At 46.0% G+C, this 15,475-nt stretch overlaps 1 protein-coding gene across 2 annotated transcripts in view; it reads right to left on the reverse strand.

Moving 5' to 3' along the window:
• Positions 1-8,298: 8,298 nt before the first annotated feature.
• The window catches only part of LOC309398798 (lipase maturation factor 1-like), a 156,291-nt gene continuing 149,114 nt past the window's right edge, over positions 8,299-15,475 (reverse strand). For both annotated transcript variants that reach the window (XM_081966014.1, XM_081966013.1), the window contains exon 9: positions 8,299-10,273. In XM_081966014.1, coding sequence (XP_081822140.1) covers positions 10,099-10,273 — 175 coding nt within the window. In that variant the 3' untranslated portion in view covers positions 8,299-10,098. The remainder of the gene's footprint in view (positions 10,274-15,475) is intronic.

Raw genomic sequence — 15,475 nt, forward strand, 5'->3', positions numbered from 1 at the left:
GGTAAGTGACTCAAATAACATGTCTCCAAAGCGATGCTGGATATTGATGTTGTAGATTTAAGCAAACCGTCATCCGGCCATCTAGAGTTAGCTTCCAAAGACCTTGGAAGACAACATTTTTCTCCTGTGTTTCAATTCTCCTCGGACCCTTTTATACTATCCATTGTTCCTTGTCCTTTCAAACCTCACTAATGCGCTGACTTTTGAGACTAGCTTTCAGTAATGAAATGTTAACATGAAAATGCGTGCTATGTATTAGCAGGAAAACTAGTGTTCGACTCTCCTATATTATTCCCTAGTTGATCCAGTTTAGGTATGCAAAATGTCAAGTGCTAGAAAACGACTCCAGGAAATTAATCTCTTGGAGAAATGACTTGGAGAAGGACCAATTTTCGTCAGCCATGGTAAGAATGCAGCAGAAAAAGATAGAGGCAAAGGGAAGGGAATATAAAAAAGATGTCGAGATCCTGGAACGAGTGCAGAGAAGAGCAACAAAAATAATTAGAGGACTGAAGGCTAAAACATATGAAGAAGGGTCGCAGGAACTGGGCATGGCTAGTTTAATGAAGAGAAGTGGTGACATGATAGCATTCTTCCAGTATCTAAGGGGCTGCCATAAGAAGAAGGAATCAACTAATTTTCCAAAGCACCTGAAGGCAAGACAATTATGCAATTTTTCTTCTGGAAATCCATTCCTTCTTCCACACTATTCAGATTACAAATTAATAGAATTGGAAGAGACCTTGTAGGTCATCTAGTCCAACCCCCCCCCACAACCAGGACACCCTACACCAATTCTGACAAACGGCAGTCCAGTCTCTTCGTGAAAGCCTCCAGTGATGAAGCAATAGCACTTAGACTTATATACCACTTTACAGCCCTCTCTAAGCGATTTACAGAGTCAGCCTCTTGCCCCAACAATCTGGGTCCTCATTTTACTGACCTCGGAAGGACGCAAGGCTGAGTCAACCTTGAGCCTGGTGGGATTTGAATGGCTGAACTGCAGCTAGCAGTCAGCTGAAGTAGCCTGCAGTACTGTACTCTAACCACTGCGTCACCTCGGCTCCCTTCGGAAGTTCCCACAATTTCCAAAGGCAACTTCTGTTCCATGGGTTGATTGTTCTCACTGTCAGAAAATTTATCCTTATTTCCAGGTTGAATCTCTCCTTGATCAGTTTCCATCCATTATTCCTTCTCTGGCCTTCAGGTGCTTTGGAGAATAGCTTGACCCCCTCCTCTCTGTGGCAGCCCCTCAAATATTGGAAGACTGCTCTCATGTCTTCCTTGGTCCTTCTCTTCACTAGACTAGCCAGGCCCAGTTCCTGCAACCGTTCATCGTATGTTTTAGCCTCCAGTTCCCTAATCATCCTGGTTGCTCTTCTCTGAACTTTTTCTAGAGTATCAACATCTTTTTTCATAGTGTGGTGACCAAAACTGGATGCAGTAAGTGTGGTCTTACTAAGGCTTTATAGGGTGGTATTAGTACCTCCCTTGTTCTTGATTGTATCCCTCTGTTAATGCAGCTTAGGATTGCATTGGCTTTTTTGGCTGCTACTGCACAGTTGACTCATATTTAACTGGTTGTCCACTAAGACCCCAAGATCCCTCTCACGGTCACTGCTATTAAGCCTGGTTTCACTCACTCCAAAGGTGTCCATCCCAAATTGTCTAGCTAAAAACCTGTAGAGATTCTCTGTCATCCAGGCTATGCTTGTTCCAAAGGTGCTTTTTTCAGGAGGCAACTGGACTTCCTTGTTCTTTCTTTTGAAGACATTTCGCTTCTCATCCAAGAAGCTTCTTCGGCTCCGGCTGCCTGAGAATCTCTACCATCCCATTTAAAATGTCCCTCATCCTGACAAAAGCACAGCAGGGAGGCCCTCGGCTCCTAAGAAGAGCCCTGCTCCAAGCCCTTTGAACATCAGACCAAATCTCAGCATGGAGAGTCCTTTTCCCATGAGACCAGGGGTAGGATGGACCCAGATGCTAATTTTACATCTAGTTTGCTGAACCGCTAGTTGCAAGGACTGGCTGGCCCCGCCCACCCTGCTCCGCCCCTTCCAGGAGTCTCCACGCAGCCCGTTTTGTATGCCAGGTAAGTGCAGGGCCCGTGCAGAGGCTCTGCAGTGGTGAAAAAGAGGCCTCCTGGAACAGTGGTGGGTTTCAAAATTTTTTAGAACCTTTTCTGTAGGTGTGGCCTGCTTTGTGGGAGTGGCTTGCTGGCCATGTGACTGGTTGGGAGTAACTTGCGAGCCATGTGACTGGGTGGGTGTGGTCAACTTGTAAAATGTGGGGAAACTCACTTAACAACGCTCTTGCTTAGCAACCAAAATGTTGGCTCAGGAACTCTGGCATTGGAAGCACGCAAGTCTTAAAGCTGTCAAGTTACAAGACCCTTGCACCCCTAACCCTTTAGAAAAAAAAACCCCCAGGGGTGTTCAAACTTGACAGCTTTAAGACTTGAGGACTTCAACTCCCAGAATTCCTCCTCCAGTCATGTTGGCTCAGGAACTCTGGCATTGAAGTGTGCAAGTCTTAAAGCTGTCAAGTTACAAGACCCTTGCACCCCTAACCCTTTAGAAAAAAAAAACCAGGGGTGTTCAAACATGACAGCTTTAAGACTTGTGGACTTCAACTCCCAGAATTCCTCCTCTCGCTCTTCATCTTGATGATGTGCGGACGGGTGGGGGAGGGAACTGGAACCGGTTCTAAACGGCACTGGAGATTTGTGGAACCTCTTCTATAGAAGAGGTTAGAACTGGCAGGAACCCACCCCTGTCCTGGAACTTCTAGAAGTTCGGAAACGGGCTCGTTTCTGGCCTCCGGAGCCTGGGGGAGGCCATTTCCACCCTCCCAGAGACTTGAGGAAAGCCTCTGGAGCCTGGGAAAGGTGAAAACGCCCCCACCCCCACCGTGGTGCAGGAGTAGGCCATGCCACCATGGCCACGCCCACCCAACAGCTGGGCAGAGAACCGGTTGCTAAAAATGTTCAATCCCACCCCTGCATGAGATGCCTTCTTGACTGACCTCATGGCCTGAGCCTTTATCTGTTTCTGGTCCTTAAAGGAAGGGCAGAGACGCAAAGAAATCTAGGAATCTAGAACGAGGCCGTTTGCAACAGCTTCAAAAAGCCAAAAGCTTTTTAAATGTCTCCCCCATGAACACAGTCAGGCAAATAGACTCTTAGCCCAGAGTCTGCTTCTCAAGAAATGCCCCTGGGGAGGACGCTTCCGTGAGATTACATCACCAGAAGTGCTGATTTTACTGTCTAGGAATCTAGAATAAAAAGTCTTCTCCCCCCACCCAACCCCCAATTTACTGGCTGGTGCAACATGTTCTTTTAAATGCAGAAAAGAAGCAAAAGCAGAAGTTGAGGGGGCTTAGAGAAGGCTGTAGTTCAAAGCCTTGGAACCTCTTGGCTGTAACTCACTTACTGACAAAATGCTGTTTTGTCGATGACTATTTAGGGAGGATGCAACCATTAATGGAAGAAGACAGGTCTCTGCCTCCAGGACTTACAATCTATGAAACATTTCTTATTGCCTGATGTCAACTGGACTGCAATTATGCAACTGGTTCTTTTATGATATGTATGGTGTCAATGTCTGATCCTTCTTTTCAGGGAGCAGACAGCCCCCGGAAGCCCCTTAAGGTAAAGGTTCAATCCACAAAAATGTTCTCCCTTATTGTCCTGTTTGTGAGGGGTTATTTTTATATTATTTTTATATTAAAAATGAAGGGTGGTCTCCTCCTCTTCCCCCACCCCCACTATGGCAGGGTCCACTTAAAGGGCCTTTTGTTTGATTTCTCATTTTGCTAATTCGGTGTTTGTTGCATAGAGCCATTTCCCATTTCTGGATCATGTCACTCCAGGGTGGGCTTTTTCCAACTGGAATAGTCAAAGGAAATGCTCATCCATCCAGGCCGTTGGATCAAATATTTCCAAATGTGCCATGGTCCTACCAAGGGGGTGGGAGTGGGGAGGGTGAGTGTTGATGGGGGAGTGGGCAGAATTGAGCACAATGATATGGCGAAGGTACTCTGTCAACAGAGATGCCCTGAAATTATTCTAGGTGAGAAGGCTAAACGTGAATGTTTCCTCTACTGCAACATGGCCCAAAGGAAGCAAGGGTATTTTCATACTTTTACTCACTTTCCCTTTGCTACCTGTAAATTTAAGGTAAAGGTAAAGGTTCCTCTTGCACATATGTGCTAGTCGTTCCCGACTCTAGGGGGCGGTGCTCATCTCCGTTTCAAAGCCAAAGAGCCAGCGCTGTCCGAAGACGCCTCCGTGGTCCTGTGGCCGCCATGACTAAAAGCACGGAACACTGTTACCTTCCCACCAAAGGTGGTTCCTATTTTTCTACTTGCATTTTTTACGTGCTTTTGAATTGCTAGGTTGGCAGAAGCTGGGACAAGTGACGGGAACTCGCTCTGTTATGCAGCGCTAGGGATTTGAACCTGCGAACTGCCAACTGCAGCTAGTGCAATGATCCAAAGACGTTTCCGTGGTCATGTGGCCAGCATGACTCAACCCCGAGGGCCCACCGAACGCTGTTCCTTTCCCACCAAAGGTGGTTCCTATTTTTCTACTTGCATTTTTACAAGCTTTCAAATTGCTGGGTGGGTGGAAACATCTTCTTATACATGTAGACCTAGGACAGTTCCAGACTCCTGATTCCTTCCACCCTTGTCGGTTCCTTGCCACTTGTGGCCTAACAATGAGTGTGCAGGTAGTCCTTGACTTGTAACAGTTCATTTAGTGACCGTTCAAAGTTACGACAACACTGGAAAAAGTGACTTACGACCATTTTTCACGCGGGTGCAGTACCCCAGCATTTGAGGGGCTGCCACAAAGAAGAAGGGGTCAACTTATTTTCCAAAGCACCAGAAGGCAAGAAAGAAACAATGGATGGGAACTAATCAAGGAGAGAAGCAACCTGGAATTAAGGGGAAAGTTCCTTAATGGCGAGGACAATTAACCGGCGGAATAGAAGTGGCCTTCAGAAGTTACGGCTGCTCCATCAGTGGCAGTTTTTAAGAAGAGACTGGACAGTCACTTATCTGAGATCGTACAGGGTCTCCTGCTTGAAGAGGGGGTTGGACTAGAAGACCTCCAAGGTCCCTTCCACCTCTATTCTAAGGGGAGAGGAAGCCTAGATTTTGAATTAGACCTACGCCATGTTTTGTGGGTGCAAAATGGTGTGGTGTGTGTGGGATTTTATCATCCAAAATCTCCTTGCTGCTAACCTCTGTCCATCTTTGGATCAAACTCCTGGAATTTTCTCAGCCTGCCTTGTTCAGTTGCTGTTTTGCCACATTCCCTTCTCTCCCCCCCCCTCCAACCCCCCCATGCAGCTGCAAATCTGACTTTGAAAGAGCTGAGGACACAACCACCTTACTGATGGTTCTTTTATAGTGGTTGGGGTTTTTTTTCTCCCTTTGGGGGAGTTTCATAACTCTCCCCCCTCCCCCCAACTCTACTCCCCAATTATTCTTGGCAGCAGCAGGAGTTGGTTGCACTCAAAAGCAAAAAGAAAATGCGTGAGTAACTGTTTGAAAAACAGTAGCAAATGTTCCCTGGAAAAAAAAACAACCCCCCCCCGGCCTCTTCCCCCGTAAACAGGGCAAGGCAGCTGTCCCTTTAAATATTAACTGGGCCTCATTGAGATGCAAATATGTTAATACCTAATGGTACCATTGCAGCTGCAGCCGTGGGGGCTTCGTTTTCTCAGAATCAATAAAGCGCTAGAAATACAGCTGCAGAAGACAAGACCTGGGCAAACGGTGGCTGAATAAGGCAATTTATGGACATTGGTTTTCACGGGTGTGTGTGTTTGTGTGTTTGCCCCGAAGAAAGTGCTGTCTGTGTCTGGGCAGAGAGACCTTGAACCTTTATGGAAACACAGGGCCGTCTTTTTAGGGTGCAGCTAAATTTTAGGTTGCGAGATGAATTATCCAAGATAACCGGCTAATTTATTTTGATTATTTAAAAAATAGGAAGCTGAATAGATTCGTTGCTCCACATATTTGTTGCTGTCTTGGGTATCATAGAATAGAATAACAGAGTTGGAAGGGACCTTGAAGGTCTTCTAGTCCAACCCCCTGCTTAGGCAGGAAATCCTACACCACTACAGACAAATGGATATCCAACTTTGCTGAGACCTTTTCTGACAGTGAGAACAATCAACCCATGGAATAGAAGTTGCCTTCGGAAGTTGTGGGAGCTTCATCCCTGGAGGCTTTCAAGAAGAGACTGGACTGGCATCTCTCAGAAATGGCGTAGGGTCTCCTGCTTGGGCAGGGGGTTGGACTAGATGACCTACAAGGTCCCTTCCAACTCTGTTCATCTATTAATCAATTCTTCCATCTGATGAGTTCCTTGGATCATTGCACTAGCTGCAGTGGTTCAGTGGCTAAGATGCTGAACTTGTCGATCAGAATGGTTGGCAGTTCGCAGGTTCAAATCCCTAGCGCCGTGTTACAGAGTGAGCTCCCGTCACTTGTCCCAGCTTCTGCCAACCTAGCAGTTCGAAAGCATGTAAAAATGCAAGTAGAAAAATAGGAACCACCTTTGGTGGGAAGGTAACAGCGTTCCGTGCTTTTAGTCATGCCGGCCACATGACCACGGAGACGTCTTCGGACAGCGCTGGCTCTTTGGCTTTAAAACGGAGATGAGCACCGCCCCCTAGAGTCAGGAACGGCTAGCACATATGTGCAAGAGGAACCTTTACCTTTACCTTAAATTTACAGGTAGCAAAGGGAAAGTGAGTAAAAGTATGAAAATACCCTTGCTTCCTTTGGGCCATGTTGCAGTAGAGGAAACATTCACGTTTATCCTTCTCACCTAGAATAATTTCAGGGCATCTCTGTTGACAGAGTACCTTCGCCAGATCATTGTGCTCAATTCTGCCCACTCCCCCATCAACACTCCCCCTCCCCCTCAGGTAGGACCATGGCACGTTTGGAAATATTTGATCCAACGGCCTGGATGGATGAGCATGTCTTTTGACTATTCCAGTTGGAAAAAGCCCACCCTGGAGTGACATGATCTGGAAATGGGAAATGGCTCTATGCAACAAACACCGAATTAGCAAAATGAGAAATCAAACAAAAGGCCCTTTAAGTGGACCCTGCCATAGTGGGGGTGGGGGAAGAGGAGGAGACCACCCTTCATTTTTAATATAAAAATAATATAAAAATAATCCCTCACAAACAGGACAATGAGGGAGAACGTCTTTGTGGATTGAATTCTCTTGAACTTGGAAATTGCACGGGTTAGAAGTCACTGGCCAATTAATTGCCATCCATTCTTCTTCGTTCCCGTAGACAGAATCTCTTGCCTGCAATTTCAGTGAAGCAACGAAGACAAATAGCTTTGGTTAGACATCTTATAGAGCTGACCTTCTCGCTTGTTTCAGTTTAATAAAAGTTGAATGTGTATTAATCAGAAGGAAATTTTATTAGAAAAGAACGCTAACTTGGTTTTTTTTTTTTTCATGCGAAACAGGTTTTCTGGATATGAAGATTTTAGGTGGGATTGGTCCTTGTGTTCCATTAGTCCCCTTGTAAGGGGAATCACCTACCCCATTACATCTAAAAATACATAATGGGCAGAATGTACATCGTCCTTGGGACAAATTCCTTCTAATTTTGACCACTGGTGGATAGTAAGTTAAAAGTAGAAGAGGGTTTTTTTTTAAAGCATGTTTTGTGAGTTTGAACTCTAGACATTAAGGGGATATTCTAATGTTGCCTGTTCTTGAATGAAGAATTTAACAAAAAAAATTGGTTTGTCTTAAGTTTCCCAAGAATTGGTCTTGTGCTGTGCTCAGATATAAGCAGATGCCAAATAAAAACACTAACAAATCCCCGGTGGTCTGTGGGCAAAACATATTCACAAACCAAGCATTAATTGGTCAACTGGATTTAAATTGCCTTTTGCAAGGGATGATTCAGGATTTTGGTGGGAGCTGCCTAGCTTCCCCAGAGGCTGTTTTGGAGAAAGAGGGGAAAAGGCATCAAAGGGAAAAAAATAAGAGAAGGAAAAGAGGGGGAAGAGAAGAAATACGTATCTCCTCACCCTCCTATGGCAGTTACGGTCCTACTGATATAATAATCAAATCAACACTAGGTGGCGCCCAAGGACCTAAAAATGAAATTCAAGTCTACCTTAAACAGGATTTAACTTCTCTTGTCACTGTGTGCAAAGACGCTTGGCCAAAATCCCTGAGCTGAGCCACATCTCACTAGACCTTTAGGCAACCCCGTGAAATCTCAGGAGGTTTTAGCCTTTCCCCCCCCCATTTCATTTCAATTTTGCATCTATGTACAAAGGGTTTCCTGGCGCTTGAAGGATCATTGACCTATTGAAGTGGACTTCAAGCAGAAACCAGTGGAACCAACAGCCTTTGGGATCCCTGAATGCAGGCTTCTGCAACCTAATTTTTATAAAGGGAGGGGGGTAGGATCTCATTCTTCCAAAAGTTGATGGGAGGGGAATAAATTGTTGGGTCTTGACTTTCATTTACTGTATTTTTTGGACTATAAGACACACCGGAGTATAAGATGCACCAATATTTTGAAGAGGTAAATTTTAAAAAAAGTTTTTGCACTATGCAGGTCTCCCAAACCCTCTGCACGCCTCGTTTTTTGTGAAAAACAGGGCATGCAGAGAGTTCGAGAGGCCTGCAAAGTGCTCCTGGGGGCTGGGGCAAAAATAAGCAAAAACCAGGGCATGCATAGGCTTTGGGAGGCTTGTAGGGTGCTCTTGGGGGCAGGGGAGGGGGTAAAAATGAGCAAAAAATATCTCGTTTTTTGTTTGTTTTGCCCTCCCCAGCCCCCAGGAGCCCTTTACAGGCCTCCCAAACACGCTGTGCGTCCATTTTTGCAAAAAATGGGATGCATGGGAGGCGGGGTTTCAGGCGGCCAAAAATGCTGTTCTTATACACTGTTATTCAGTGTCTAAGACACACCCAGATTTTCACCCTCTTTTTTGGGGGTGGGGGGAGGTGTGTCTTATACTCTGAAAAATACGGTAAATGGTACACCTAATATGACAAATTACCACAGCTCTCAAATTAAACATTGGACTCCCCTAGAAAAGAGGTCAGAATAATTCCATGTCTTTTTAAAGAAAAATCCTCCGTCTTCTGAACAGCCCGTGCCTCTCCCTCTCATCACAAAGGTTTGTGCCCTTCATGCTGCTAATTTTACTAACATTTGGGGGCTTGTTTACATATTTAGTTTTGGCATTTTGTGTCCCTAAACCCGGCTGATCTTTGGAAAGGTCCCTTCTGTTAGGCTAATCAGGAGGGTAAGAGATGCTGAAACCGACCGTATTTTTCTGAGTATAAGACGCATCTTCCCTCCCCCCCCCCAAAAAAATGGGTGAATTCTTTGGACACTTAAAAATGTCTTATACACTGAATACAGCAATTTTGGCCTACCGAAACCTCGCCCCTTTACAAAAATGGACGTGCGGAGGGTTTGGGAGGCCTGCAAAGTGCTCCTGGGGGCAGGAGAGGGCAAAAACAAGTGAAAGACCAGTCGTTTTTTTGCTGGTTTCCCCATCCAGTCCCCAGGAGCACTCTACAAGCCTCCCAAACCCTCTGCATGCCCTTTTCTTTTGTGAAAAACGGGCCATTTTTTTGCTCGTTTTTAGCCCCCCTAGCCCCCAGGAGCACTCTAAGAGCCTTCCAAAGCTCTGCATGCCCCCCCCTTTTTTGTGCAAAAAATGAGGCATGCAGAGGGTTTGGGAGGCTTGCAGAGTGCAATTTTTTAAAAAAAAAAAATCTCTTCAAAATCATGGTGCGTCTTATACTCCGGTGCGTCTTATAGGCCAAAAAATACGGTACTCATGGACCCAGCTTTTCCATTCCTTTCCAAGTGATGCTCTGAGCATCCATTTCGGCCTCAACTCCCCTAATTGTAGAAAAAAAAACCACCAATGTTTTTATCCCTGGCCTGGGGGGGGGGGGTCTTCAGAGATTGCTGGGGATTGTCCTGCTGCAAAGGATCGACAACAGAGAAGAGAATTTACAAAGGAGGGCCAAAGACAAAATGTGTGTGTGTGTGTGTGTGTGTGTGTAATTCATTTGGTCAACTCTGTTTTGGGTCCGGCCAGTTTCGAGCCTTGAAAAACTTCTTCAGTCCTTCAAGGTTGACGGGCGGGAAGTAGGGTCCAAGCCTTTTACGGATCCACCATTTCTGCTGCTGGGCATGCTGTCCACCTGGCCGGCTGAACTTGTACCTGAAATGCTCCCCCCGAACCCACCTGCAAGAAGCAGAAACATTGCAATGGGAACCAAGGTCTGCTCCTCCTTTCCCGCCATTTGTTCCTCCACCAGCAAATTTACAGCAAATTGTATTTTCTCTCTGCTTTTGCAGCATCGGTCCTTGGAGGAACAATTCAACCTGACCTGCCCCCGTAGATCTGCGGAGCTGGCGGCAGAGTTGGACAGTGAGGAAGTTGGGGAGGAACCTGGGCCAGTCCTGGAGTCTGGGGAAGGCTCAGATGAGGGCTCTGCATTGGAGGCAGAGAGGCGGTCAAGGCCATCTGGGAGTTATGTGTTGCCTCCGGAGCCTCCAGAGTCTGACAGCAGAGACGGCAGAGGAACAGAAGGCAAGAACAGTTAAGACAGAAGGGACGACTATAATAAGGCTTGGAGGTGACTGGCCCCTCCCATAGGACACAAAGGAAGAGCAAAGGCACGTGAGCCTTTGCAGGAAGCAACTTGGTTCATGCTGGTCAGTTTACCTTCTGAAAATACGTTTGGACTCTTTGCTCCATGTGGCCTTGCCAAGCTAATTGCCAATTAAGTCTTTGGCAGCGTTTCAAAGAAGACGAAGGTGGGTGCTTATCAGCCTTATCCCGAAGGACTTTGGCAGCCTACTGTAGGACTCTTTACAAACTATTTGGGACTCATTATGGGCTGTGAATGAACATAATTCACAGACGTTGAAATAAAAAGAGGGGACTTTTGGGACTTAATCGTGTGCCTTTTACTGTATCAGGAAGCCTAGGTCAGAACAAGATCATCTTCTTTTAATGACCCCATAATCCCTTGCGAGGTGGAATCTGGGCAACTGAATGGAGCTAACAAAGTGTTTACTGGCCGGATGCCCTTCGTGTCGCCAATGCAGAGTTTTGTTCAGCAGATATAATCTCATTGTGAGAGAGAATTATCTGCCTCTACTGAGGATCGAACTCACAGCTTCCTGATTGTGAGGGGAGAGCTCCACCTCTAGGCCACTGCACCACTCAGCCTGTCCCATAGATGGTGGGGGCAAACTTGAGATACTGCAGGTAGTTCTCCACGTACAACAATTCGTTTAATGATCGCTCAAAGTTACAACGCCACTAAAAACAGTGAGTTATGACTGTTTTTCACACTTATGACAGTTGCAACATCCCCATGAAAATGGTGATCAAATTCAGATGCTTGGCAACTGACTCCTTTATGACAACTGCAGTGTCCCGGGGTCACTTCTCCCCCTTTGGTGACCTCCGACAAGCAAAATCCATGGGGAATCAGATTCACTTAATAATCGTGTTACTAACTTAACAACTGTGGCGAGAAAGGTCATACAATGGGGCAAAAGTCACTTAACAACAGAAATTCGGGGCTCGATTATGGTTGTAAATTGAGAACTACCTGTAATGTGCCTTTTAAAAAAAATTCTCTGGACATCTCTGGAGAAAAGGTCAAAATGGAGGAAGGGAGGGAGGAATTGGGGCAGCTTCTGCCTCCATGGAGGAAGGCTGAAAGCAAAGAATGGAGTAGAGTAGAAGCTGGAAGGGACCTTGGAGGTCTTCTAGTCCAGCCCCCTATTCAAGCAGGAATCTCTATACCATTTCAGATACGTGACTGTCCAGTCTCTTCTTAAAAAATTCCAGTGATGGAGAACCCATGATTTCTGAAGGCAAGTTTTTCTACTGGTTGATTGTCCTCATTGTTAGGAAGTTTCTCCTTAATTCCAAGTTGCTTCTCTCTTTGGTTAGTTTCCAACCATTGTTTCTTGTCCTGTCCTCTGGCGCTTTGGAAAATAGGTTGACCCCCTCCTCTTCTTTGTGGAAGCCCCTCAAATATTGGAAGACTGCTATCATGTCACCCCTAATTCTTTTTTCTTTAGACTTAAACAGACCCAAATCCTGCAGCCGTTCTTCATACGTTTTAGTCTCCAGGGCTTTGATCATCTTACTTGCTCTTCTCTGAACTTTTTCCAAGGTCTCAACGTGGTTTTTTTTTGGGTAGTGTGATGACCAAAAGTGGTTGCAGTATTCCAGGTGTGGCCTTACTAGGGTTTTGTAAAGCGCTACTAATACTTCACATGATTTTGATTCTATGCCTCTGTTTATACAACCCAGGAGTGTATTAGCTTCTTCGGCTGCTGCCATACATGGCTGGCTGATATTCAAGTGATAATACAATACAATACAATACAATACAATACAATACAATACAATACAATAGTAGAGTTGGAAGGGACCTTGGAGGCCTTCTAGTCCAACCCCCTGCCTAGGCAGGAAACCCTATACCGTTTCAGACAGATGGCTACCCAACATCTTCTTAAAGACTTCCAGTGTTGGGGCATTCACAACTTTTGGAGGCAACTTCTGTTCCACTGATTAATTGTTCTAACTGTCAGGAAATTTGTCCTCAGTTCTAAGTTGCTTCTCTCCTTGATTAGTTTCCACCCATTGCTTCTTGTTCCACCCTCAGGTGCCTTGGAGAATAGTTTGACTCCCTCTTCTTTGTGGCAACCCCTGAGATATTGGAAGACTGCTATCATGTCTCCCCTAGTCCTTCTTTCTCTTAAGCTAAACATACCCAGTTCCTGCAACCGGTCTTCATATGCTTTAGTCTCCAGTCCCCTAATCCTCTTTGTTGCTCTTCTCTGCACTCTTTCTAGAGTCTCCACATCTTTTTTACATCGTGGCGACCAGAACTGAATGCAGTATTCCAAGTGTGGCCTCACCAAGGCATTATAAAGTGCGATTAACACTTCACGTGATCTTGATTCTCTCCCTCTGTTGATGCAGCCTAGAACTGTGTTGGCTTTTTTGGCAGCTGCTGCACACGGCTGGCTCCTATTTAAATGGTTGTCCACTAGGACTCCAAGGTCCCTCTCAGAGTTACTGTTTTTGAGCCAGGTCTCACCTAATTTGAAAGAAAAGAACAACAAGAAGAAAAATAAAATAAAATAAAGTATAGTAAAAAGTAAAGTAAAGTTAAGTTAAAAGTTGCAGGAAAAAAAGAAAAGGGAAAAGAAAGGAAAAGTATTGTTCCTTTTGCAGCCTCCTGATTCCTTTCTGTCATGGAGGAGCAGGTTCGCTTTCTCTCTGCCAAAACTGTCTTTCCGCCCAGCCTGGACCTTCCCGTGCTTCCTCCTCCAGGCCGGGACAGCTGCGCTGCTGAGAGCCCCCCCCTTCCCGCCATCAAACCCCGGTGACATCTTCCAACTGGGAAGGCTTGCAAAGAGGCAGCATCTCTAAGCTGTTGTGGCTGGAGGCTAAACCTTCCAGACAGGTGAAAACAGTTGTGGAAGAGGCAGCTGCCTCTCTCTGGAACAGATGGGGTGTTTTGGGAGGGAAAAGCCAAGCGTGGCCACACGCACACACACACACACACACACACACACACACGGATTGGGAGACAGGCAGGGTGGGCACAATGTTTGCCTTTGCAGAGGTTGGGCCTTTTTCTGATCGATGAAATAACCGTGGGAGAGGGAGTGTGTGAGCCTAGGAAGCCTCCAACATTGTCAAGGAGGATCAAGCTGCGCAGGGCAATTTGTAGTTGGCAACACACACACACACACACACAACTCACAAAACCCTAAACAAGGCAGTGTCTCTTTTTCCGTGTGTTAGAATCGGCTCTTTGACTCTTGCAGCTGCCTGGACAAGTTCCTGCAATGTTCTTGGCAAGATTTCAGAAGGGCTTCCTTGCTGTCTCCTTCAGAGGGATGGGAGAAAGCGGCCGGTCCCAAGGACACCTAACCGGAGGTGTGCCTCAGCTGGAACTAGAACTCCCAGTCTCCTGTTTCCACTCTAAGCGGTTTATAGGGACACGGTGGCTCAGTGGCTAAGATGCTGAGCTTGTCGATCAGAAAGGTTGGCAGTTTGGCTGTTCGAATCCCTAGTGCCGCGTAACGGAGTGAGCTCCCGTGACTTCTCCCAGCTTCTGTCAACCTAGCAGTTCGAAAGCACGTGAAAAATGCAAGTAGAAAAATAGGAGCCACCTTTGGTGGGAAGGGAACAGCGTTCCGTGCGCCTTTGGCATTGAGTCATGCCGGCCACATGACCACGGAGACGTCTTCGGACAGCGCTGGCTCTTCGGCTTTGAAACGGAGATGAGCACCGCCCCCTAGAGTCGGGAATGACTAGCACATATATGCGAGGAGAACCTAAGCAGTTTACAGAGTCAGCCTCTTGCCCCCAACCATCTGGGTCCTCATTTTACCCACCTCAGAAGTATTTAAAGTAGTGGCCTTCACACAACATGCTAAGAAAATGGTGGCTTCCAATAACCCTGAACTATTATGAAAGCATTTCTCTGGGGCAGCATATATTGTGTGAACTGACTTTTGGGTAATTCCAGATCACTGGCTGTTGAAGCAAAGACGATCTCAACATTTCAAAATAATCCTTTTCCCAAATATCACGTTAAGGCCCATAACGTTGTTTCCCTTCCTTTTAAAGCTGTCCTTGCCTTGTACTTTTAACTGCAAGGGATCTGCAGATCCATTACACACCGTACAGAGCTACAATTGCAAAGAGTAAGCCAAACCGTAAACTATGGTTTGGATCAATCTCTGATTCCCCTAAAATTATCCATGGATTATTCACTGACTCTGGTTGTTGTTTTTTGCAAGGCTGAGTAAAAACAAGCAACCCCAATTCCAGCAAAATGCAACGTCTCTCCAACCTGCCCGTGTGGTTTTGATCCCCAGTTGTCCGGAAGAAGTGACAATGACGCAAATGATGTAGTAGGCCTCCATTGCATGACGACGTCAAGATATGTATGATGTCACTTGCCCTTTTCTTGTAGATGCTTCAACCCTGCTTAATTCATGAACAAGAAGAGTCATGTTCTCTTCTGTTGATCTGGACCAGCAGTAGGTTATAATGGGCCAATTTCCATGCATTGGCCTTGAAGAGTTCCATTGCACAAACGGGGCAGGAAGACTTTTGAAGCAGGGATCCCTCTTATTCAAGGTCCATCTTCCCAGACTAGATTAGATTAACAGAGTTGGAAGGGACCTTGTAGGTCATCTAGTCCAACCCAACCCCCCATTCAAGCAGGAGACCCTCCACCATTTCTGACAGATGGCAGTCCAGTCTCTTCTTGAAAGCCTCCAGTGATGAAGCTCCCACAACTTCCGAAGGCAACTTCTGTTCCATGGGTTGATTGGTCTCACTGTCAGAAAAATTCTCCTTAGTTCTTGGTCGCTTCTCTCCTGGATTAATTTC

The sequence above is a fragment of the Natrix helvetica genome (genome assembly GCF_964273705.1).
Source record: "Natrix helvetica genome assembly, chromosome: 13".
Taxonomy (NCBI): domain Eukaryota; kingdom Metazoa; phylum Chordata; class Lepidosauria; order Squamata; family Natricidae; genus Natrix; species Natrix helvetica.